Source organism: Danio aesculapii, chromosome 3 (genome assembly GCF_903798145.1).
Source record: "Danio aesculapii chromosome 3, fDanAes4.1, whole genome shotgun sequence".
Taxonomy (NCBI): Eukaryota; Metazoa; Chordata; class Actinopteri; order Cypriniformes; family Danionidae; genus Danio; species Danio aesculapii.
This window is the reverse complement of record NC_079437.1, coordinates 14,930,437-14,958,198: the sequence shown is the minus strand read 5'-3', so window position 1 is coordinate 14,958,198 and position 27,762 is coordinate 14,930,437. Positions and strand designations below refer to the sequence as shown.

The 27,762-nt window shown below is 35.4% G+C and overlaps 1 protein-coding gene across 1 annotated transcript; it reads left to right on the top strand.

Annotated features, from left to right (window-relative positions):
- On the top strand, positions 1–26,521 carry eftud2 (elongation factor Tu GTP binding domain containing 2). Its single transcript, XM_056453229.1, has 28 exons — positions 1–124; positions 1,464–1,576; positions 3,641–3,812; positions 3,900–3,978; positions 4,062–4,137; positions 4,290–4,355; positions 5,931–5,966; positions 6,050–6,140; positions 6,245–6,327; positions 6,543–6,709; positions 6,862–6,986; positions 8,425–8,488; positions 8,567–8,657; positions 9,400–9,535; positions 9,616–9,743; positions 11,294–11,487; positions 13,337–13,448; positions 13,536–13,676; positions 14,375–14,476; positions 14,581–14,663; positions 16,484–16,570; positions 17,721–17,847; positions 18,479–18,566; positions 20,515–20,633; positions 23,899–23,993; positions 24,155–24,308; positions 25,930–26,037; positions 26,132–26,521. Exons 2-28 carry the CDS (start codon positions 1,475–1,477, stop codon positions 26,225–26,227), a joined length of 2,922 nt encoding a protein of 973 aa, XP_056309204.1. The 5' UTR covers positions 1–124; positions 1,464–1,474; the 3' UTR covers positions 26,228–26,521.
- The last annotated feature ends 1,241 nt before the right edge of the window (positions 26,522–27,762 follow it).

Sequence of the window (27,762 nt, the reverse complement as noted above, 5' to 3'; positions counted from 1 at the left end):
ACCAACGTACGACCTACGTTGAGCTGTGCGAGGACCTCGCGGTGCATGGTTTGGAAACAGTACGAGGAATCACTTTGAAGCAACAATAAAATCACCCCGGATTAAAATCAAGACTCACACACAGGTATAACACTGTTATAATACGCACTGCATTTAAATGCGGCAGACTGAAATAAATAAAGCGCTTATTTACATGAACCATTCATTCATACTGTGTCGTACGTTTGCTGCGCGTTCAGTTGCATTAACGACGCTAATAGAGGCAGTTCTACATCCTAAAATTTTCTATTTATTGCGATTTTCAGTATGTTATGAAGTCATTTAGTTAACTTTAATGTTTGCAGTGTTAATTGGGCTCTTAAAGATACATTTTCGACACTACAGCATTTTATTGAGGTAAAGTTTTTGTTCGTTGACAACTTGTGACACGTTCCCTATGCTGTTTACTACACTACTTTGAATATTCGGTCTGAAATTGCTTGCAAGTGTGACTTCAAAGCAATGTTGTACTATGATAGTCGTTTGAATATTTTGAATTTCCATGGAATACATTTCTGAAATTATATAATTAAGGAGAAAGCCTGAATGTGCGAATATTAAACCTACTTTACCTGAATCAGTAAACGTGTGCAGTGATACTAAAAGCTATAAAATAACACAAATAGAATAATAATGAAGATGTCGGTAGCCATTGCTGGATTTTTAAACGAGTTAATCTGAGTTCCGAATTGTTGGCATGCACAAATGTACGTTATAGAGGTAAAGTTGCTTTTAAATTCAGATATTCACACATTCTGCTTAATAATATAATTTTAGTAAAGTTTTCTTTGTAAATTCTAAATAGGGAAATCAAATTAGAAGTCAATGATTATCAAAGTACAACATTGTTCACAGTGAATTAGATAGTGTTAATGTTGTTTTGAAGTCATCCATGCATGCTAATTCCAATCGAATATTCAAAGTAACATAGTAAACAATATAATACTTCTAAATGAATGAATGTGCAAATATAAAACCAACTTTACCTCTATCAGAAACTGCTCGACGGTTTTAGTTTGCATGTTTGACTTCATCTGCATTTGTTGACAGTAAAACTCTCTTAAGTCTCTCCTCATGATGCTCATGTCATGTGGTGCATTTGTACTACTTTAACATAGAAGTAAAGTTTGTTTTATGTTCGCACATTGGTTCATTTAAAAGTCCCTATATTGTTTACCATGTTACTTTGAATATTCGATCGGAATAATCATGTATCACTACTAAACAACATTAATACTATCTAATTCACTGTGAACAATGTTGTACTTTGATAGTCATTTGCTGCTATTATGATTTCCCTGTTTAGAATTTGCAAAGAATTCTTTTCTGAAATTATATTATTAAGGACAATGGCTGAATATCCGAATAGAAAACCAACTTTACCTCTTTATGTATGTCAATGTCATTCTGTTTTGTCCCATCAGAGCTCGTCGTCATGGAGACAGATCTTTATGACGAATTTGGAAATTATATTGGACCAGAGCTGGACTCTGATGAAGATGACGAGCTAGATGCAGAGGACCGGGAGGCTGATGAGGTGATTGTATAACCTGTAATCACATTCAAACTGCCAGAGATGTTGGTTGTTGTAGTATTTGTGTCATATAAGTGCAGTTTCGTTACATAAATATACCATTATATGTATTCATTTAAATGAGGACAGAAGTAGCAGGTCAAATCCCCAGGGCTCTGATTTATCAAATTTGCATAGTGACCATACACCAGAATACGTTGTAATTTATTAATTAATGATTATCTCTTATATATATATATATATATATATATATATATATATATATATATATATATATAATTTCATTTATAAATGGCACCTTTCTGCACACCCAAAGTCGCCTTACAACAAGCATCAACAGACATACCAAAGCAAATTAATAAATCAATTAATAAAAATGAAACCATGCCAGTCAAAATTTTAAATGCATGAGAGGGGTTGAAGTACAAACACATCGAGGTGTAAAATAACATGGTAAAGGATAGTCATAGGAAAGCCTGCTTAAAAGATGGGTCTTAAGATGAGATTTAAAAGTGTGAGGACTATCGCTGCTCCTTGGGTCCAGGGGGAGCGAGTTCCATAGGCGAGGAGACATAGAGCTGAAGGTCTGGCTCCCATTGTGCTTAATTGAATGCGAGGTGGCACCAGAGAAAAAGAGTTGGCTGATCTAGAGTGCGAGAAGGGGTTTAAATATGGAGATTGTGAAGTGCCTTGAAAGTGAGAAGTAATATTTTAAAGTCAATACATTACTTTACCGGATGCCAGTTTAGCTGATAAAGAAGGGGTGTGACATGCTCATGTGATGAAGTCCTAGAGATGACATGAGCTGCATGGTTCTGAACCTGTTGAAGGTTATGGAAAAGCTTAGAAGGAAGCCCAGGGTTGTTGTTGTTTGTTTTTACATTTTGTTTTTGTTTTACAGTTTCTCCAGCAGAATAGATATCCAAAGACGCCATTTTAAATTGCAATGAAATCTGTGTTTTTGAAACTAATGAAGACAGCAGAAGTCAATAATTCATTTGAATTATTTCGCCTGACCTTTTTACAGCTCCAAAATACTTGAAAAGTTTCTCAAAATAAAATATATTGTGTTCAAAGGGGAAAAACTTTTGTTTTTTTACTTAGACATTTAATAAAAACATATTTTAGAGCAGTAATCACAATACCATGAAACCGTGTGATTTTTATCCAAGGTTATCATACCATCATTAACTTTTTCCGGCCCATGCCTAGTCAAAGCATAAGGACGAAAAGAACTAGAGGGTATGGTGAACAGGTAGAGTTGAGTGTCATCAGCATAGCAGTGAAATTGTATATTGTATTTTCTAAAAATATGACCAAGAGGGGAAAAGTATATGATAAACTATAGTGGGCCCAGTATGGAGACTTGAGGGACATCAGTAGTGACAATCTGCGATCATGACTTAAAAATCCTTATTTATTCTTATGATGGCTCATGTGCTTGTTTATACTGGTCAAATTAAGTCAATATCTAAATTAAACATGTTTACTTGGAGTTAGCCTACAGCTGCGCACACTCTCCTCTCAAGTTTATACTTTATAATCACAACTTTTGAGTGGCAAGTAGCTTACGCATATTTCTGCCTGTTTTGTGCATATGCCTGGTTTATAAATGAGACCCCAGAAAAGCAATTCAATAGACTTCAGCATTCATTTAGTTGTTGAAGCGTAAACCGCAATGTAAAGCCGTTTACATGCCCATCAGGATCAGCAGGTGAGCGCAGAAATGCCATTGGAAATACTGAAGTAAAATAAATGTTCATATTTTAAAGACATTTTCAAAAAACATAATTTAATGCAGTGCTTCTTGTACATTCTGAGACCCACTTTATAGCGTATATCATTTAGGCTGTGAAGATCGTTGATTTTTAAAGAAAACAGACCTTAAGCGTGTCAATTTTGTAACAGCATACAGTTCACCGGAAGCGTTTGACCCAGGTTACTGACAAATTAAAAGTCTTTCTGCATACACCCTATTGGTTCTTTTTCAATTGTTCAGGTGAAGGGGTGCAGAGTCAGTGTTGTTTTGTAGGCACAAATCAGCTCCTTCAATTTTTCCTAAAACAGGCGGATGAGGAGGATGACGATGATGACCAGGCTGAGGCTGATGAGGATGGAGGAGGCGGTGGTATGGAGGTGGTTCTGCATGAGGATAAAAAGTATTATCCCACTGCTGAAGAAGTGTATGGTCCTGAGGTGGAGACTATTGTTCAAGAGGAAGATACACAGCCGCTAACAGGTAACAGACATGCTGGTGGAATAGCAGTTTATTTATTGCTTACACACTCCATGGAAAATCAGTGCATCTGATTTATTTGTTCCTCAGAGCCCATCATAAAACCTGTGAGGATGAAGCAGTTTACTCTGATGGAGCAGGAGCTTCCAGCAACCGTCTATGACATGGAGTGAGTTTATGATTGTGTTTTTTTCCCTCTCTTTTCCTGTTTGTTTGAATTGCATAATCTTACATGCATATATCTGTTCACAGATTCCTTGCTGATCTTATGGACAGCTCAGAACTGATCAGAAATGTCACGCTGTGTGGACACTTACACCACGGCAAGGTAAAAGACTTCATCATGCTGATTCAGTTTTTTTAGATGTTGTCTAATAAATTAAGGTGCATCATTTGATGGTTTTCAGTTGTAAAGTTGTATGTATTGAGTTCGGTAGTTATTTTGAAAGCAAATTAAAATGCTTTAGTGTGTCCCCACAGACATGTTTTGTGGACTGTCTCATTGAACAAACTCATCCTGAAATCCGCAAACGAGATGATGAAGATGTAAGTAAATAGATATCACTATTTGCACTTTGTTTCAGTATATGTTCACTTTTCTGTGTAAAGAAAAAATATATCCAGACTTTATATATATATATATATATATATATATATATATATATATATATATAGATAGATAGATAGATAGATAGATAGATAGATAGATAGATAGATAGATAGATAGATAGATAGATAGATAGATAGATAGATAGATAGATAGATAGATAGAGATAGATAGATAGATAGAGATAGATAGATAGATAGATAGATAGATAGATAGATAGATAGATAGATAGATAGATAGATAGATAGATAGATATATATATATATATATATATATATATATATATATATATATATATATATAGATATATATATATATAGATAGATAGATAGATAGATAGATAGTTAAAGTCAGAATTATTAGCCCCTCTGAATTATTAGCCCCCTGTTTATTTTTTTTTTTTCCCCAATTTCTGTTTAACGGAGAGAAGATTATTTCAACACATTTAACGTATTATAATACAATATTAACGTAATCGTTTTAATAACTCATTTCTAATAACTGATTTGTTTTATCTTTGCCATGATGACAGTAAATAATATTTGACTAGATATTTTTCAAGACACTTCTATACAGCTTAAAGTGACATTTAAAGGCTTAACTAGTTTAATTAGCTTAGGGTAGGCAGGTTAGGGTAATTATTAATTATTACTTAAGTTATTGTATAATGATGGTTTGTTCTGTAGACTATCGAAGAAAATTTAGCTTAAAGGGGCTAATAATTGGGGCTAAAAAATAAGAATTGCTTTTATTCTAGTCAAAATAAAACAAATAAGACTTTCTCCAGTAGAAAAAATATTATCAGACATACTGTGAAAATTTCCTTGCTCTGTTTAACATAATTTAGAAAATATTTAAAACAAAAAAAAACAAAGGGTGGCTGATAATTCTGACTTCTGACTTTAACTATATATATATATATAAATGATATATATATATATATATATATATATATAAATGGTTGTCTGTGTGTCTGTGTAAAATGCAGATTTTTATTTTGCGTATTTTTGCATTTATAAAATGTGTACATGTATTTACATTGTTTAACAGTTCAATATATTTTCAATGCAGCAAAAAAAAACACATTTTCTTGATTTTGCAACTAAACATTAAGCATGATGTTTACTTTGAACAATGATGGAGGTATACTTGACTCCACTTCTGAAGTCAAGTATATAAAACAAAAACAACTCCTAATAACAGTAATATCGTAGTAGTTTATGTATAGTGGTGTGAAAAAATGTTTGCCCCTTGCTGATTTTTTATAATTTTGCTTGTTTGTCACACTTTATTATTTCACATCATTAAACAAATGTAAATATTAGAGAAACACGAGTAAACACTTCATGTGCATTCTTGCAAGTGTAGTTTCATATGAATACAAAAAAATAAACCAACAAATTAAAAAAAAAAAAGATATTACACATTTATGGCAACATTTTACACTGTGCTTGTTCAGCTTTACAGTCATATAGTGATGTATTTAAATATTGGTTTTTAATTTTTCCCCGCAGTTACGATACACGGATATCCTTTTCACGGAGCAAGAGGTAAGATTTAAGCTGAAATATGTTATAAATCAAATGTGTCTATTTCAGTGATGTTATTTATAGTTTTTTTTGCTTCCTAATAGAGAGGGGTTGGCATCAAGAGTACTCCTGTAACCATGGTTCTTCCGGACTCAAGGGGCAAATCCTACCTTTTCAATATCATGGACACGCCAGGTACCTTCCTGCCCTATGAAATCACTTACAGATGCACACTAAATACATTTGCGCGCCGCCATGGAAAAACAGGTGATTTATCTCTCATTCTTCTCATTCTTCAGGTCATGTGAATTTCTCCGATGAAGTGACATCTGCAGTTAGACTATCTGACGGGATTGTGCTTTTCATCGATGCTGCTGAGGGGGTGAGTTCACACACGCATAAATATTGCTTATGTGCTCTTTCGTACACATACATATTGCTTTTTGCTTCAAGACTGTATTTACTATGTTGTTGTCATTAAAATATACTGTTGAAGAAATCTTTCACTTAGAAACATTTTGTATATTAAACTATCTGTGGTATGCCAGCATAATCTTTCTTTAGCATGCCTTTAACAGTTTGTTTTGATGTGTTTAGGTGATGCTGAACACTGAGCGACTGATCAAGCATGCAGTGCAGGAGAGATTGGCCATCACTATCTGTATTAATAAAATAGATCGTCTGATCGTGGAGCTCAAACTGCCCCCTACTGATGCCTACTACAAACTGCGCCACATTGTGGATGAGGTCAACGGCTTGCTGAGGTACCTCACAGTACTTGAAATTATTCGTTTTGGTTGATCGAGCATGCTGGTGGTACTATTTGTGTTTCACCTGCTTACGTTGAAGCATTTGCTGTTGTTTTTAGCAAGCAGTTTTGTCTGAGACTTAATGTGTTTGTTTTTCTTTTTGGCAGCACATATTCTACAGATGAGTCTCTGATTGTGTCGCCTCTGTTAGGGAACGTCTGTTTCGCTTCTTCGCAGTATTGCATCTGCTTTACTCTCGGCTCCTTCGCCAAAATCTACTCAGACACCTACGGTGAGATTTATTTATTTTTTTAGATGTAATGATCACAAATTTATCATTTCACCGCCTTCTGAGTGACCCGAAGGTCCGTTCTGAATGAATGGTGAAAATATAAAGGGATATCAGAGCTCATTTTCAGCTAAGTTAAGGGAAACGGCACTAGTTAGCTAACGTTTTCTTTCCAAAACACACGTTTTAGATGCCATTTATCAAACTCAAGTTAATGAACTGATTCTTTCACTATATTAGACTTGTCACGTTACTGAATTAAAAGAAAATTTGTCAATTTCCCGCTAACATTTAAAGCACTGTTGATGGCTTTCTTAAAAAAGCGCTGATTGGCCATTGTGTTCACGTGCTCAACAGATATGCTTGTGATTGGCCGAGAAGGTCATCAGTTCACCCTCCGCTGTTTACTGAGCACAAACACAGCCGAGCCATCTGCTTGATGACTCTACTGATCCTTACTGATGTTTCGCTTTCGCTCCAGTCTCCGTGTATCTGTGTTTGCACTGGGTGAAGAGCGGTAAACTGAGTGCAAACACAAGATACATGGAGACTGGATCGCGAAGCAGCCGTGAAGATCAGTCGAGTCATCCGCGCTCAGCGGCGCTTCAATTTTAACTTAGCGGGAATTAGACTGTTTTAAAACTTCAGTACCGGGACAACACGAGGGTGTGCTACAGAGGACTGCAGTGTTTATCGCTCGCCAAGTTACATAGGCTGAAGCAGGGAAGCGTCCCCTCTGTTTACCTGCTGCCATGAACTGAAGCCTAGGAGGACACTTGAACATATTACTCTTACAGAGCTTGTGATGTTGTTTGATGCTAAATTGCTTTTAATTGTTTAAATTAAACGTACTGACTGATATTAAAGTGATGTTTACACCATATCTGTATTTTGAAATCTCGGCAACAGCTGGAGGTTTGTAGTCCACAGCATGTCACTGCAATGTTTACAGTGCTGGTCCTATACTTCCGCGTTTCTTCCCACCACAGCCTCGCTTTGGTTCTTTAAAATGGCGGCCGCGTGAAATAAGCGTATGGTGTTTTACAGTACGTTGCTGTCCATATTCAGTATGCTTTACCCTGTGCAGTGACTATGGCTGAAAAAAGAGTGAAACCAGCATAGCCTATTTGTTGTTGTTTTTTACCCCAGCTTAAATGTTTCGACATTTTGTCAGTTGAAAGTGCCATTTTCTTCAGTGGCCAAAAATTCAGTGCATCCCTAATAAGTAATAAATCCCTATTAAGTAATATTCATGACACATTTATTTCATTTCAGTTAAGAGATTATTAACATATTGAGTAAAATATAGTACATGTATTGTCTTACCATGCAGTGGTTAAAACAACACAATAATTGTAGTGCCAATTTTCAATATAAATATATGTGGTGTTGCTCTTCTAGTTTAGCTACATCCTTAATGAACCTTGTTTTATGTTTTCAGGTGACATTAGCTACATGGAGTTTGCAAAAAGACTGTGGGGAGACATTTACTTCAATCCCAAAACGTGAGAATTTCAAGCTGAATCTATTTCTCAGACAGTGTGAATTTATTTATGTAACTGGTTGCATTCTGTGTCTGCCAGGAGAAAGTTCACAAAGAAAGCCCCCAACAGCAACTCCCAGCGCAGCTTTGTTGAGTTTGTGCTGGAGCCACTGTACAAGATCCTTTCACAGGTCAGATTTACTCTCTGGCTACTTGTACATGACATTAGCGTACTCAAAATGAAAGAGATTGTGTTTGTTTCAGGGATCTTTGTCAAAACAATTCCTGTTTATTCAGATAAAAAAACAAAAATGCAGTATTATGCATGCCAGGCCTGTAGACATTATTGTGTAGCTTGTTGTTGTTTTGTTATCAAGTACATTCACATACCTATAGACTGAATACCTAAAGGGATAGATCACCCAACAAGGTTTGAGTTTCTTTTTTTGTTGAACACAAAAGAAAATATTTTGAAGAATGCTGGTAGCTGGCACCCATCGACTTCCATAGTATTTATTTTCTCCCTTCAATGGAAGTCCATGGTGCCAGAAACCAGCATTCTTCAAAATATCTTCTTTTGTGTTCAACAGAAGAACAAAACTCCACAAAAAAACCCACATGAGTCAGAATACATTAGGTAATTTTCATCCAGTTGTTTGTTAACTATCCCTTTTAATTCACATTCACGTGACATTTCTGTTTTCATAAAATCACATTCTTGTAGTTTACACAGACACAAAAGCAGTAACATTTTTAAAAACTTGCACATTGAAACCTTTAAACATTAAAATCTTCAAATATTTGAGACAAAAAAAAATACTTTTTCAATTGAAAGCCCTTGTTTAATTTATGCATTCTGCTTATATTTAAATGAGACATATATAGTCACCCACGCATGTTCAGGTTGTGTAACTGGTGTGTGTATGTCTGTAGGTGGTGGGTGATGTGGATACATCTCTGCCGCGAGTCCTTGATGAACTTGGCATTCATCTGACCAAAGAGGAGTTAAAGCTTAACATCAAACCTCTGCTGCGCCTCGTCTGTAACCGCTTTTTTGGGGAGTTTACAGGTGAGTGAGCTGTTCTTTTATAAATATTGCAGATATTTAGGGTATGTTTAGTTTAATAATATTTCCTGCTGATTCCACAGGCTTAGTGGACATGTGTGTGCAACACATACCATCTCCTCAGGGGGGCGCCAGAGCTAAAATAGAGCACACCTACACGGGTGGACTGGACTCAGACCTCGGAGAGACCATGTCTGAGTGTGACCCTGATGTAAGTGCGGCATTCAGAGATTTTCTGTTCTTCTTTCAGCTAATTTCTTTACAAAAAAAAGATAAGATTTTTTTAAAAATGGCTATATTGACACCCCTAACTCAGGGTGTCCGTGGGGTCTTAAAAAGTCTTAAATTTCAAATATTGTCTTGTAGGTCTTAACTCATTTTAAACGGGTCTTTATTTTCCAATGTACACTTAAAGCCACCCAATCGGGCCAACCCCCATCCAATCACCAGCAATCCATCTCAATAAACCTATTAACAAAACTCTATAACTAATATTATAATAGCTAATGCAATAGCTTTATAACCAATATGGTTTAATAATCTTCCTAATCATAATTCCTTACAATTTGTTTTAAAGTTGTTAGTGTATTTATAGGTCATATAGTGTGAGAACGCTGACTTGGACAGACTGTTGTGCATACATTTAGTTTATCATAGTTTTTAAAAGTAATTTTGAAAGAAATGCATGTAAACAACTAGGGTTAGCTTTGTTTGCCTTTTTTAAAGTTTGTGGCTCAGGAATTATTAATTAGAATTTTTATGATTGGGGAAAAAAATAGAAAAATTATGAAAATTAATTATAAAAATTATAGAGAAATTATGGACTGGATTTGTCTATTTTTAAATTGTGCTTTGAATTTACTGATAGGATTTGTGTATTTTTTTTATTGTTTTTTAATTTGTGAATTGGATTTGTGTATTTTTGAATCGTGTTTTGAATTTATGAATTGGATTTGTGTATTTTTGAATCATGTTTTGAATTTCTGAATTCGATTTGTGTATTTTTGAATCGTGTTTTGAATTTATGAATTGGATTTGTGTATTTTTGAATCGTGTTTTGAATTTATGAATTGGATTTGTGTATTTTTGAATCGTGTTTTGAATTTATGAATTGGATTTGCATATTTTTAATCGTGTTTTAAATTTACATATTGGATTTGTGAATTTTTGAAGCGTGTTTTGAACTTGCGAATTGAATTTGCACAATTTTGAATCGTGTTTTGAATTCACTAATTGAATTTGTGCGTTTTTGAATCGTGTTTTGAATTTACGAATTGGATTTGCGTATTTTTGGATCATGTTTTGAACTTGAATTGTATTTTGTAAATGTGAATTGTGTTGTGGATGTGTGAATTGTATTTTGTAAATGTATTATTTTTGAGACTGGCTCCATAATTGGATACACCTCTGCAATTTCTTTAGGTTAATTATAAATAAATAACTGTTTGCAAATGATTATTTGAATTATCAAATAAATAACTGATTATGCATCCGCTGCTTAAAGCACATGCCAGAGTAGTCAATGGTGGTTCATTCCACTGTGACGACCCCTGGATAAATAAAGGACTAAGCCAATGGAAAATGATGAATGAATAATCGATTCTTTGAATGCTGTTCAAATGCTTTGTGTTTGGGAGCAATAGTGTGTGAAACTGTCGTGGAAATTCAGAAAGACTTGTGTTAAATGATTTTATTTTCTCTCTGGGTGAATTAGCCAATCACTGAATTTTGCCATGTAAAATGTTTACTTTCTTGTCGTAGGGTCCACTGATGTGCCACACCACTAAGATGTACAGCACAGATGACGGCGTTCAGTTCCACGCATTTGGCCGGGTCCTGAGTGGTACTCTGCAGGCGGGTCAGCCCGTAAAGGTTCTGGGAGAAAACTACAGTCTGGAGGATGAGGAGGATTCACAGATCTGCACTGTGGGACGCCTGTGGATTTCTGTCGCTAGGTGAAACTCACACTTGTTCAGTCTGTTTTCTTGCAGCATATTTGATTCCATTTACTGAATGAAGGAAGTAGTCATAATTCTACATTTCTAGCTAATATATTATTTTATAGCTTGGCATATGTAGATTTAAAGCCATTTTTAAAGTATGCAATGAAGTACATAATATTAAGTACATAGACATTTGAGTCTAGAAATGGCTTCCATGACTTTCGAGAGAATTGAATAAGGAGCATTAAACTGAGAACAGTTTTTCATTGTTTTTATTGTTTTACTTATTATCTTAGTAATTTTGGCAAATTTAAAATGAACACGTGCAAGTATCCATCAAAAAACTATTTTGCACTAATGAATTTGCACAAAATTGCCTATTCAAAGTACTGTGAACTATTTTGTGATTAAAAAAAAAAAAGTTGTCAGTACACATTAGTGGTGTAACGGATCACAAATCTCACGGTTCGGATCACATTATGGTTTTTGGTCACGGATCGGACCATTTTTTGGATCAGCCAAAAAGGGAGGAGACAAATGCTATTTGCTTTCCATTTATTACAAAAACAGTACTGCAAGACAGTTTTGGTTCACACAGAACTAAGAACCTGTAATTTTATTACGAAATGATCAGTAAAAAATTATTGTTTAAATTATTAAAGAGTAAATAGTAAAATATTCAGTACTGTGAATAATTCACGGTTACTACTACTGTTGCTGAGAACGTTTCGTTGCTAGATGGTTCATTTTTGAAGAATAATTCAGTGGAATATTTTTGATGGCAGGTTTTCGCCACCTATAATGTAATTGCTGCCTGCAACTTTCAATTTTGAGCGTCAAGTTAAATGCATATAATGGTGATTTTAATCTTTACCATAAACATCAGTGGTTATATCCAAACTATAAACTGTGATCCTAGTACTTCTGTGTTATTTGACTGTTTGTAAGTTCATAAAGAACTCAAAAGACTAAATCTCTTTCTAGATTTTTGTGTTTTTCAAACACAGATTGTAGAGATTTGAAGGATTAATAAACGTGCAAATCACCATCAGTTATAATTTATATTGCGTGGGTGTTGAGAACCCGATCTTTTAATGAATAATCGTGCAGCGTACACTGAATGCAGGCTAAACAAGTAGTGAGAAAAACATCTTTAATGAAACCCACAAAGTCTATCGTGCATAAAAAGGAAAATCATTTTAAACCACATTAACATATAGCAATACAAATAGGAAAGCAGTTGTTTTCAATCATCAAGCCCTTCAATTCCACTCAAGAGGTCTCCATGAACTCTGACCTGGTTTGGTGTCTTTTGAAAATAGAGTTACAAAGAGACCGGCAAATGCTCTGAACATTCTTATATTAAGCAATTTGTTAACTTTATTCATTAGTCAGAATCATTTTAGGATTAAATACTGATTTAAATAATCATATTAATAAAGTAATGAGAAAAATGCTAAACGTTGATCTTTGCTTGAGACGGATTGGAAGACAGAAATCTGAATCCATCAGTAGAGTATACTGTGATAAATGATCCAGCATTTAAATCCAGCCATTAAAACTTGTATATTCATATTTAAGTTATTAAATATTCATCCTTGATACCTAAATTTAGACCATTTGAACTAAAACTCTTATATACATCAACTTTTTATATGCAGTATAAAAATACATTTTCAAAATGCAATGAATCTGATTAGTGCTGTCTGTTTTCACTATAAATGCTGTCTGACTGATTTCTAAAACTTTGTGTTTCTTGCTATTTCTATGTGATTGTTTGTGAAATTTACTCAATTTCTAAGTCCTTCATACCAATTTTCTTGTAGTTTTTGTAAATGTTACGTTTGCTGTGTTGTTCAAGGTATCAGATTGAAGTGAATCGTGTCCCTGCTGGTAACTGGGTGTTAATTGAGGGGTGTGACCAGCCGATCGTTAAAACGGCCACAATCACCGAGCCCCGTGGAAATGAAGAGGTGGGAAACAGAAACATGAATCGAAACATGCCAGTCTTCATTAAGGAATCTTTTAAAACTCACTGTGCTTTGTGTTGTTGCGAGCAGGCACAGATCTTCAGGCCACTCAAGTTTAACACAGCATCAGTAATAAAAATCGCTGTTGAGCCGGTTAATCCTTCAGAATTGCCCAAGATGTTGGATGGACTCCGAAAAGTCAACAAAAGCTATCCTTCACTTACAACAAAGGTAACACGCTCTTTTGCTGCCAGTATTGCTTAAAAGCTGTCTTTCTGTTATTGCCAAACCAAATGCTGTGTATGTTTGTATTAGCTGTTACTTTAAACAACAAAATGTTTATGTATATGTACGTCTATAGTGGTCCCTTGTTAATTGCGGTTACGTTCTAAAAATATCCTGCAGTATTTTTTTGTGCAATGGTTGGCATCTTCTTCTGCCTTTTGGGTGCTACCGCAGGTGCCTTTGACGGTGCAGAACGTTTCTGGGACATTATGGGGTGTAAGAAAACTTGTAAACAGACACAGTACAGCACTTCAGAGTCGCACTGCTAGTAATCGAAGATTTATGTCAATTTGGCAAGCTGAATGCATTCTGTATTGTACTGGAGACACGGCACTTAGGAGATTAATTGACAGTGATCTACAGCCAATCAGAACGCAGTACACCATGCACTGTAAAAAAAAAAAAAAGCATGTCAAATTGCTTGAAAAATATTCGCGAGGCCGCGAAAGGTGAACCGCAATACAGCGATGGACCACTGTATTAGTATTTGCCCATTTTTAGGGAGTATTTAAAATGCTCTTATGCAGGAAATTTCAGATGTAAGTCTGACAATAAAGTATTGTATTAGTACTTTGTTGATGTATTTAAATGCATAATTCAATGCAGTCTTTTTTTCTTTTTGTTTGTTATGAATGTGTGTTTAGGTGGAAGAGTCAGGGGAACATGTCATTCTTGGCACAGGTGAGCTGTATCTGGACTGTGTGATGCACGACCTGCGAAAAATGTACTCTGAGATTGATATCAAGGTGCTTTTTTTGCTTTAATACAGTTTAAAGGTCATCTTTCTTGCATGTATTTCTTTTTCCTTTTGTGAATTTGTTTTTTCTCTCTCTTTGTTTTCTCACTGTAGGTTGCTGATCCTGTGGTGACCTTTTGTGAGACTGTTGTGGAAACTTCCTCTTTAAAGTGCTTTGCCGAAACGCCCAATAAAAAGTGAGAAAAAAGCTTCCTTTATCTCAGCACTCCAATTTAGTATTGACTGGAAAGAAAACTTTAAAAAAAAAAAAAAAGGTCATTTGTGTAAATTCTTTTGAATTGATATTTTTACGTCACCTGAAAGCTGTATTAACAATTGTTAGGATAGAGCACAGGTGTCAAAGCCTGTTCCTCGAGGGCCGCAGCTGTGCACAGTTTAGTTTCAACCCTGCTTCAACACACTTGCATGTAGATTTCAAACAAGCCTGAAGGACTCAATTAGTTTGATCAGGTGTGTTTAATTAGGGTTGGAACTAAACTGTGCAGAGCTGCGGCCCTCCAGGAACTGAGTTTGACACCTGTGGGATAGAGCAATATTTGTCTGGAATGCAATGGTTTAAAAATAAATCTAATACTGAGAGGTTTGCAGATAACTTTGTGTATATTGTTTCGAATTAAATTAAAATTCCTTTATCAAAAAGAGATTTAACCAAAACGTAACAAGATGACAGGGATTAAAAATATAATCCCTTGTGCCACCGCGCTCTCTCTCCCTAAAATATAAACCAAAAACACAACCACTGAGAATTAACAAGAAAATATTATTTATTTACAGAAAATGAGCAAAAATAACATCGGGAGAGGTTCAGCCAAAATAAATGATAATAAACCAAGCTAACTAAATTAAAGTAAACTTCCCTGGAAAGAAGATAATAAAATAAAATACAGAAAACTTACCTCCCTACTAACAACACAGGAGAAAACGAAAATAATAAATAGAAGGCACCAAACCTCCCTACCATGCTCCAAGCCAGACAGGGAGACAGAAAACCACGTTTCTCCGGTTAGAATATACAACTTCACATCGGCATCTCACAAAATGCCATATAAGAGACATCAGCAACAAACACTCAATTATCACTTGAGCAATAATATCTCCACAGAGAATTAACAAGCGGGGAATCGAGAGAGAGCTGGGAGCTGCTGAATCCATGCTTTCTGAGGTTTTAAATACAACCGCCACCAATCCAACCACCAATCACGATCCGGCGTAATCCGCTGCACCTGCGAATAATTCGAAATGAGAGAGCGAGAGCAAGAGAGAAAAAGAGAAAACACACACTACACTAAAACAACTACTCGTAACAATATAAATATTTAGCAATCTCAATTTGAGTTTTGATTTGTTTACAGTTGGAAATTTACAAAATATCTTCTTGGAACTGGATTTTTATTTAATATTGAAATGATTTTTGGCATAAAAGACAATTGTAAGAAACAAATTGACCCATACATTGAATATTTGCCTATTGCCAAAAATAAACATAATACTGGTTGTCATCTAGGGTCACATTTCAAGCTTTAAATCAACTGAACCAATTGCTTTACAAAATTATTCACTGTTTCAAAGCACTAAAAACACCACACGCTTTTACAAGTTACATACTTTGAAAGTAGAATATGTCAAATAGAATTAATTAATCATAAAAATAAGATCAATACGAAGTCTCTTTATAATAATCTTTATAGTTTTATGGCTTGTTTTTTTTGTTTAATGGCGATATTCTGCAAACAGCACAAGTGACTATAATTATTGTAAGTCCCTGTAACTCCAAATATCTCAATATAAATCTATAAAACTAATCCAAAAACAAGTTTTCCACAGCCCTTGGTTCAAATAATTGGCGCCACTCAATTGAAAGCCATTTAAATTTGGAACAGTCCTCGTTTGCTGAAATCATGTAACAGTTTAATGTGTGTCATAAATTACTTTTTTAAACAAACAGTTAGCAGAAGTTTCAGAGCTTCATAAAGCAGTGTTTGTGTGTGTTTGGCAGAAATAAAATCACCATGATTGCCGAGCCGTTGGAGAAGGGTCTCGCTGAAGACATTGAGAACGAGGTGGTGCAGATCACATGGAACAGGTAAAACAACAGAGCTGCAGAGAAACCTATAGCAGGGTTCATACGGTCATAGAAGACCTAAATGTCATGGAAATTTGAGATGGCATTTTCCAGGCCTTGGAAAAACAGAAAAACCCAAAACGTTTTGGAAAAGGATGGAAATTAGTTTAACAAATATCTTGATACCTGAATATAGGTTAGTTCTCTTCACTTTTTTCTGTTCTTGGCCAACCACTCTCATTATAAGTGCTGCAAAAGCATTATCTAAATCAATTTTACATAGATATAAAAATAAATTTAAACAAAAAAGATTGTTGAATGTACATTGTTTTTCTTATTATTTACCACATATACATAGACATTGCATGAAACATTAGGTCATGAAAACTTGAAAGTCCTGGAAAAGTCATCGAATTTTATTAGTGAAAATGTGATTGAACCCTGGCATAGGTTATTTTGTATAACATCTCTGTCTTATCTGAGTAAATAAAAGAGAGTTGGAAATATATTTTAATTATCTATCAGCTTTTTGTGTGTTTGTCTTGTTTTCCATAGGGGTTTTTAAGGTATAGTTTACCCAGAAATGAAAATTCTGCCATTATTTACTCACCCTTAACTTATTTGAGTTTCTTTCTTCTGTTGAACACAAAAGAAGATATTTTGAAAAGTGCTGGCACCCGTAGTCTTCCATAGTAATGTTTTATTTCCTAATATCTATGTAAATAGGTCCCAGCAACCGGCATTCTTCAAAATATCTTCTTTTGTGTTCAACAGAAAGAAAGGAAGAAACTCATTAAGGTTTAAAACCACATGAGGGAGAGTGATGAGATTATTTTCATTTTTGGGTGACCTATAAGGGTCAGAAAGACCAACACTCAACTGTTTAACTGTTGGGGTTATTAATGATACATTTTAAATATTTTTAAATAGACATCACTATACCATAGTAGGCAAAACAAATACTATGGAAGTCAATGGTTACCGGTTTTCAGCTTTCTTCAGAATATCATCTTTAGTGTTCATCAGAAGAAAGTCGAACCAGTTTAGTACAAGTAAAGCATAAGTAAATTGGGTGAACTATCCCGATAACGAACCTGACCTACTATTTTAACCATCATCTGCTAATTAACCTGAAACCATTTGAAAAATACCACCCTATCTGTGTCTGTAGGAAAAAGTTGGGAGAGTTTTTCCAGACTAAGTATGATTGGGATTTGCTGGCGGCTCGTTCCATTTGGGCTTTTGGACCAGACACGACTGGACCCAACATCTTAGTAGATGACACTTTGCCATCTGAGGTACACAACTGAACACTAATCATTGTAAATAATTAATTGCAATCATTGTTTAAATATAGTTCAGGAATTAATATGAAATGCGTTATACAGTTGAAGTCAAAATTATTCACCCTCTCGTGAGTTTTTTCTTTCAAATATTTCTCAAATGATGTTTAACAGAGCAAGGAAATTTTCACAGTATTTCCTATAGTATTTTTACCTCTGGAGAAAGTCTTGTTTGTTTTATTTTGGCTAGAATAAAACCATTTTGACTGTAAGGTCAATATTATTATCCCCCTTAAGCATTTTTATTTGATTGTCTACAGAACATCATGACTTCAACTGTATAAATAAACCTGAACTGTAATTGTTTAGGAAACTAATATAATTCAGAATAGAACTGACTTGATCTCTCCTCTAACTGTATTGACACGAATATGAAAATAGCGCCTTTAGCCTTATTTGTTTTGGCATAGATCTGTTGCTGTGTTAATTATTGTGTGGGTGGGGTATTGACATGTTGTATGTGACAGTTTGCGTGGTTTTGAGAGAGGTCAAGCATTGGACAACTAGACTTGTCAACCGTTAAATGACTCAGTAAATTATCTGTTTTCTTTCTTTGTGTGTGTGTGTGTGTGTGTGTGTTTTGTAGGTGGATAAAGCTCTCCTCGGCTCAGTGAAGGATAGTATTGTACAGGGTTTCCAGTGGGGAACACGCGAGGGTCCTCTGTGTGACGAACGTAAGTATTATATGAGAGATGTCTGTGGTTATGTGGCAACAGTCTAAAATTTGACCATTGGCTATTTATATGCACATGGCATGTTTGCATTGGTGTTAAAGGATCATGAATCCCCCCACTTTCAGTTCAAGTCTACCTCAGAATTTAAAAAAAAAAAAAAATTGCTCCGAGATGGGCGTGGAGCTCTACAAGCAGAGGGAGGAGTGGGCGTGGCCAGCAGAGCAGGGGAAAAGAGGGGAGCGAACAACTGTTGTCAGTTGGCTCACAAAATGAGACACAAACCATGAGGAGAGCCATGATTTTATAGCTTGCAAAGTTAAATTGCAAAGAAATAAATTGCAAGTTATTTAATTTCCTGCTACATTTGTTATTCGTAATTTCATATACACATAACTGCAATTTGTTACAGCATTATAAAGATAATTGTGTTTATATTAACACTATAAATGAGGAGGACTTCTCTCTTTCTTAATCCCCGGGTCTGAATACAGGCAGTGTGGACTGCAGACACTGTGCAGCAGGTCTCTTGCCCTATCTATTCCAACCATTAACCCTGCTGGTAAGCTGGAGCATTTTAAACATAGGCGAACACAGCAGCACAGATAAAGGCGATGTATCTGAATGGTGACAAACTCAACTGATAAAAGACAAAGTCTGCCATTCTCCAATTCTCATACAGCTCTTTTGACAAAAATGCTTGCTTCAAACCAACAGCTTTGCTGTATCGGGCCTGACAGAATCGTGGGGAAAAACATGCAACAAACCCGGTGGATCATGGAAACAAACACATACGGCCCTTCATGAACTGCTAAATTCTGTGTGCTGTGTGAGGTCTCACCCAGTCATTGGTTTTCACAGCTTGGCAGGTCTGCCTTGCCTTCAGAAAGCACGTGCTGTCAAGAATAATTAAGAAGCAGGGTCTTCTCAAAGGATAAGAAAACTCCACTATGAATAATAATGAAAAACCGACTTGCATCACTCCACTAGCAGCTACGCCACCAATTTTGATCCTGCCCCAATAATGATTTTAAACCCGGAAGATGAAATTAGTTGACAAAAGCTCAAAGTATCCAGTTTTCCCCACAATTATAGCTGACAGGTGCTAACGTTGTCTTAACTAATACACAAATCGGTTTAAAGCCACACTTTATCATTTGTTTAAAAATAAAGTAAGTTTAAATTTACTGATGTATACCAAAATAAGTCTAAAGGTAATGTGATCATAAATTAATAACCACAGTGTGTCATTATTGAGTCTTTAAAATGTAAAAAAAAAAAAAAGTTTTAGCAACCATTTTGTGGTTCATCAGGTGTTTTTTTTTTTTTTTTTTGTGTGTATTTTACATTTCAGACCCCAAAATACTCGCAGCAAAGGTTTTGTTTTAAGTATTTGATTATCTGTCAAAATTAAAAGTTAAAAAATGTAAATAAAAATAAAAAATACTATTGCAACCATATACGTATAACCCAAAAAAGACATGAATTAGCCATCTGATCATAACACCGTGTACTAATGTTTGCACTCGCCACTCCACTAACATTTATTTAACTAAAATGTAAGTAATTTTGCCTATTTAAACTTGAAAATACTGTCAGTTTTCCTTAGTTACAACCACACACTCAATTTCTACTGTAATTCAGCTGTCTGGTGTTTGTTTTTACTGATGGATGTCTGACCTCTACAGACTGAACAGAAGTAAAGGCTGACCAGTGGCAGTTTGTAGATTGTTTTTTAAGTTCATTTTATAACAGAAAGCTCACTTTGGTTTCAAACTCCTGAGTTTAACTCCTAAGCATACTTCGATTCCTGCTTTTTTGTAAAATGACATCACAGCAGTTTAATATTCAATTTCGTTGAAAATTATGGCATTTATGTCGGCTACAGTTTAATTTTTAATTTCTTACTGTGTAATATCTAATCTTCCTGTTTGTCATTCTCTGCATGCAGCAATCCGCAATGTGAAGTTCAAGATCTTGGATGCTGTGATTGCGCAGGAGCCGCTGCACAGAGGAGGAGGACAGGTCATCCCTACAGCTCGCAGAGTCGTCTACTCCGCTTTCCTCATGGTGATCTGTTTTGACACCTCTCTTTCTTGACTACTCATAGCGGTGTTTCCATCCACTTATTTTCATCTGCATTTTAGAAATTTGCACCAAAGCTATAGTTCACCCAAAAAATTAAATTGCTTAATTTATTCTCCCTCATGTAGTTTTAAACCTTTAAGAGATTCTGTCTTCAGTTGAACACAAAAGAAGATATTTTAAAGAATGCTGGTTGCTGAAACCCATCCACTTCAATAGTATCAAAACAAAATTACCATAGGAGTCAATTGATGCCAGCTATACCAGCGTTTTTGAAAGATATTTTCTTTTGTGTTCATCAAAAAAAAGAAACCCAAATGGGCTTTGAACATGTGAAGGGTGAGTGAACGATTGCAGAATCTTCATTTTTGGGTGAACTATCCCTTTGGAAACTGCTAAATGGATGCATACGTTTGAAAAATACACAAATAAACTGCATTACTGTGCAGGAAAAACATATTATCTTATTAGAAAACTATGAACACAATTACAGAACAAATGTTTTGATTCGAATCAAAAGTCATGTTTTTTGCCGTAATATATGATTAATTATATTATAATTAATAAATCTGTGCCAAAGGTCCATCCTCAGTGTGATTTTAGAAGTTACATCTTACATCTGTTTTACACAATAATTTTCACAAACATCAGGCACTGCCTGCAAACGCAAGATAACATGACAGAGATCTGAAGCACAATGTATTTGCTTTGGAGGAAAAATACATAAAGAAGTTTCTCAGCTTGCAGAAATTAATATTTTTTTCTTGCATACAGTACTGAGCAAAAGTCTTAAGCACGATAAAAGCTTTGTTGGCCTAAGACTTTGGCACAATATATAATCAATCTAGTCTGTTAATAAAAACAAACTGAAATTATTGGAAATATTTACAAAAGAAAAGCTAAAGTCTATGTTTAACATGGCTTTTCTTGCCACCAAGCATAGTTTGAACTATTTTGTTCTAATTGTCATGACATTTTCTGAAATAATGTGCTGTGCAATATCAGGCATCTTTTAGCACTTTCCAGTGTTCTTCTTTAGGTTTAGAGTGTCATATCTTCTTTTTCTGCCTGGGTGATTTCATACAGCCTCTATAATATTCAGGTCTGGACCCTGTGGAGGCCATTTCATGACTTTGTGTTTCATTAGCTGTTTTTTTTTTCTCCAAATAGAGTTTCACTGCAATTAGCGGATCATTTTCATGCTAAAAATGAAAACTATTCACACTGAAGTTCTTTCCAGAAGGAATGGCAAGATGGATTAAAACGTGTCTGACAATTTTGACAATATTGCTATTAACAATGGTTGAAATCCAGCACAAACCAGGACAAACAGCCTCTCTCCAACATTGTCTTAAATAGGGTTGTCACCATACTGGAATTCGGTACCAATCGATACTGAAATTTTAAAAGCGTCCTGCTGCCATTTGAATGCTGTTGAGCATGTTCTTAAACACCGCTGATTTGCCATTGTGTTCACATGCTCAACAGAATTGACTGTGATTGTCCGTGAAGGTCATCAGTTCACCAAACTCAAAGCTGTTTACTGAGTGTAACCACAGATACAGGGACACTGGAGCATTTTAAAGCTGTGATTCATCAGTGGATTACTCGCATGTCAGCTTATAGACAAACCAGCTGATCACGTCTTTGAAACGCTCCAGTGTCCCTGTATCTGTGGTTACACTCAGTAAACAGCAGTGAGTTCGGTGAACTGCTGACCTTCATGGCCAGTCACTCTGATTTCTGTTGAGCATGTGAACACAATGGCAAATCAGCGCTGTTTACGAATATGCTCAACAGTGGACAAATGTTCATGGGAAATGAATGTTTTTAAAAATTCAGCACCCATTGGGATTGAATTCAAGTATCGTGACAACCCTAGTCTTAAACAATTAAACCAAAATGATTTAAACTCTAACCTAACTCTTATCTAGGGCTGTGCGATTTTGGGGAAAATATTTAATTGCAAATTTTTTATTTTATTTTTTGACAGATATTGCGATTTTATTTATTTACTATTATTTATTTATTTATCTTATTATTTTTTTTTTTTTGCGATTTTTAATTTTGTAGTCAAGCTTTAGCTCAATAATCTGTATCATAGTTTCTTACTGCTGAAATGCAGTGAGTGTTAGTAAAAAAAAAAAAGAACCGAAACGATATTATCTTATATGTTTATTCAAATTAGTTTTTCATTCATTTAAGTCTAGAGCAAACCGTAAACTCAAATAAAATGACCTTACCTTTCTGTAAACAAGTTGAACTCAAATTAGGGAGATAGTGTCGCTTATTATACAAACAAAAAATAATAATAAAAATACAGAACACTCAGCAAACTAACATGGCTTTCTGTAGCTTATATTGTCTAAAACAAAATAATGATCGAACGAAATAGTTTGAACGAAAGTGTGCGTGCTCAATTAGCTAGTAAGATTGTCACACACACACACCAGGCACGCATTTATTCTGGGTGGGGGAAATTAAATAATACATATTTCATATCGCAGCCTCTTGCGATTAGCTAATCACAATGTTTAAAATAGCGATTGTGATTCGATTTCGATTAATCGCACAACCCTATTCCTATCCTAACAAATACCATACATCAACTGAAAATTTTTCATCCTGTATAAATCTTTAAAATAAAAAAATAAATAAAAAACCACTTGACTAGTTTTGTGGGAGAGGGTCACATATATATACTTTCCTTCCTAATCTTAGCTGCCTCTCTGGCTATACCACTAACTGTACTCTCTCTCACAAAAAAAAAAAAAAAAAATTACTAATGCTTAGCTTCTTAGACTTTACACACCTGAAACTTGTCTATAGCACTTGTTAACTGCTTCCTTGTCCTCATTTGTAAGTCGCTTTGGATAAAAGCATCTGCTAAATGACTAAATGTAAATGTAAATATATTCATTATATCATCAGTAAAACAACAGATTTAATGAAAGCCTAAAACTTTTGCACAGTACTGCATATTGCAGTTTTCCAGGAAGTGACCATTTTATTCTCTTGAACGCATGGAAACTGTGTTTTAATCTCAAATGTTTTAAACCTATTTCAAGTTTTACACATGAGTTCACGACTGGATAGAAAAGTAGCTGTTTCCATTAGTCTTATTGCAGTTTTTCATTCAATGACGTGATCCATTAAGTCGCTTCAGTAGATGAAGTTGATTATCGTAATTGGTTTCTCACTCACTCATCCTCTGCATCTTCTCACTCTCTGATTGGTTGGTTTCCTGTAGGCCACGCCCAGGCTAATGGAGCCCTATTACTTTGTGGAGGTTCAAGCACCTGCTGACTGTGTTTCTGCAGTATACACAGTGTTGGCACGCAGAAGGTAAAACACACACACTGAATAAGGACATTGCTGACTCCTCGTCTATGAACAAACACACACTCGCATTAAGCAGATTGTTGCTCAAGGCAGCAAATGTCAGCAAGTGTCTAATAAAGTGAAGAAGGGGCCTGTGACTGATCCCTCGTCTCTGTGTCCCGTAGAGGTCATGTGACGCAGGACGCTCCAATCCCTGGCTCTCCTCTCTACACCATCAAGGCTTTCATTCCTGCTATTGACTCGTTCGGCTTTGAAACAGATCTGCGCACACACACACAGGGCCAGGCCTTCGCGCTCAGTGTGTTTCACCACTGGCAGGTACAAACGCATTCAGTTCTGTTTTTTTACCACCTCTTTCCCGTGTGTGTGTGTGAGTGTGATTGTGAGAGGGATTGTGTGAAAGTGTACCTCCAGAACATGTCAGCAAATGGAAAGGATATTTTATTTAAAATAGGCTTCTTTAATGAAACTGAAGCAAGATATTTTGTATAAAAGCATTTTATGGCAAATAAGCACAACAATGTGTGGAAAATGATTTATATTTTACTGTAAAATATTATTAATGTAATAATTATTTTCTATTATTAAGTTTTATAAATACGTTTTTTAATGAAAATTTTTAAAATACAATAATTTTTTAAATACTGTAGTAAAAAAAATAATTAAATTAAGTTCAATAGTATAAATAAATGTAATCATTTTAATAATAAATTTTATAATACATATAGATACAGTGGTCTCTCGTCATAATGCGATTCACCTTTCGCGGTCTTGCAGTTTCACTGATTTGTTTTTTGTGGAATTTGACGCGGTGTTCGTGCCGTGTCGTTTCTTCAGTACAGTACAAAATGTGTTCAGCTTGCCAAATTAAAATAAATCTTTGATCGCTAGCAGTGGGACTCTGAAGAAACCCCATAATGTCTACGAAATTTCTGCACCGTCAAAGAAAACCCAAAAGGCAGAGGGAGATGCTAACCATCGCACAAAAAGTTGGACTTCTAGATATGATAAAGGATGTTAGAAAGTGTTTAAACGAGACAAAGTGTGAAAATGTTAATGCCTGTCTGAGAAAATAGTGTAGTGAGGGGTTTAAAACATCTATAATAATTGTAAAAAATAAAGCTGGCTACTTCGCTGGCTATTTTTAGAATGTAACTCCCGTGATTAATAAGGGACCACTGTATTGTTGAATTGAAAAGAAATAGACTACAGCATGTTTTACTCTGACAAAATTAGATTCACGTTTATCGAGTCTCCATTAAATATTTAAAATATTTAAGCTTTTTTTATAGTTATTTTTAATATAGCAATACTTTGAGAAATATGTAATCAAATTTTATTCGTTAACATTTTTTTAAGTAAATACGGGGAGAACAAGCAAACTCCACACAGAAATGCCAACTGATTCAGCCTGTACTCGAACTAGTGACCTTCTTGCTGTGAGCCAACAATGCTAACCACTGAGCCACCATGCTGCCGTAGTTAACTCGGTGTTAAAAATCAACTATTGAACCTCAATAAAAGTCAACTAATAGTTCTCAAAAATAATTGTAACATTTACAATTTTATGCTTTATTAAAAATCAAACGTCTATCAATGCACTGTGAACTAATCTGAATATAAAGGTTTGTGTCAATCAAAAGGTTAAACACTAAAATTATAATTAATTCATGCTAGAAAATGCATTAAATTAAAACAAAACAAATAATTGAATGCAAATCACTTTTATAAATAATGTGATTAATAAATATACAAAAGAATGAAATGGGACGTGTGTGTGTATTTGTGTGAGTGCATGTTTGATGTTGAGTTGCAGAGGATTGAGTCAGCAGCAGCAGCTTTTCTTGGATACCCTTGCCTTTAACTGTGTGTGTTTGTCACATGGCATTATATTGTCGCTCCTGTCCTGAGTAATTCTCGCCTCTGCCCCTCACTCCAGATTGTCCCCGGTGATCCTCTGGATAAGAGCATTGTGATTCGTCCTCTAGAGCCCCAACCGGCCCCTCATCTGGCCAGAGAGTTTATGATCAAGACCCGCAGGCGCAAAGTAAGACCCGTTTGACATCTCTCCGCTGTCAATCAGCGTGTTTAGCTGGAATATGCATCGTACATAATCATCATCTTTCCATCTCGTCCTCCAGGGCCTGAGCGAGGATGTCAGTATCAGCAAGTTCTTCGATGACCCCATGTTGTTGGAGCTCGCCAAACAGGACGTGATGCTCAACTACCCAATGTGAAGAGACAAATGAACTTAACTCATCCCATCATTCCCTTTCAGCTCCATCAGGCTCGCCGCTACTACCAGTCAGTCCAGTTCTGTAAGGTGGAAAATGCTTTTTTTATATATGGAAAGTGTTTGACGTTCAATCAAGTCTCTCTTTACAGTCTCATTCTGTGTTTATTTTTATATTTGACAGCATTTTTGTAGTATACTAAGAGGTGAAGAACGGGCAAGTCTTTTTTTTGGAAATCTCCTTACAGTCTAGTGTCATTTGTGTAAGTGTGATTAAAAAGAAAGGATTTGGCCTGTGGATCTGCGTTTGAGTTCATTTTGGATGTATTTTTTATGATGAGCATGAAAGTGATGGCCATTGTACTTCTCAGACTCTTTGATGTGACGGGAAAGGTGGTTTTGATAGGCAGGATGAAAGTTTTTTACAACTTTCCAAGAGAATATTCAACAGCGGGGAAACTTTGGAGAACGTTCGCTGAATACTGAATAAGACTGAAGCACATACAAAGGGCAGGAGGTGTACATGTGCATGGAAAAATGGATCTATTTGTGTCTGGATTGGATGCGGAATTAAGGTAGGTTGACATCATGAGTGAAGGCCATTTAACAAACAGATGTCTGACATTTACTTAAATGTCACAGATGTCTTGTTGAGATTTCACATGTGAGTGCTTAGGAAAGATGGTATTTCATGCTGAATGAATATCGGTTTGCTTCTGCCTTTAAAATCTCAGTTATAGCCTAAACCAGTCAAGGTATAAAGGTGAAACATATTACGCTTATACATGTCCTAAAGTCTTCAAAAGGTTTTGCTTACACAGTTTCTTCAAATCAAATCTTCAAATCAAAACCAACACAACACTCAAGTAACCTACCAGCTGTCTGACATCCCAGACCAAACATCACATTAGTCCTTAATAATCCTGAGAAACACTGTAAACTCTCTGTACCCCAATATATTAATTCACACTCCCTTCATAACCAAACCATTTCAACATCCAGCTTATGGCACGGGTCCCTGGACACCTGTGTATTTCATTGTGGTACAGGAGTTGTAGATCAGGGATCGTCCCACACAGTGAGGGTCACGAAACACCAAAACTTTTTTTGAGATGTTGATATATGTCATATCTGTGTCCCACTTTGCTGAAATTACTGCTAGGACACATATTTTAGCTATCAAAAATTGACAATTGGTTGTTTTTTGCGTTGTTTAGAGCAAATTCGTTCTTCCGGTTTGAAAATAAATTTTGAAGCTACGTCACGGCCATGAGATTGTGTAGATTCCAGCATGGAGATCGCCTGTCTATACCGGCCGATTCAAAGTGATGTCATTGAGTTTTCAGCACATCTGTTTATTAATTCATGAGAAAGACTTGGTTTTATCCAATCAGCGCACTCTATTGTAAACGAGTCGATGCAACTTCATTAATATGCATGATATAGCTTTGAAGACTCTTTTTACCTGTTACAGTATTCAGAGAGACGCCACGTTGTGTTGCCAACTGTAATTAAAACAAGTGGAAGAAGAAGAATTGT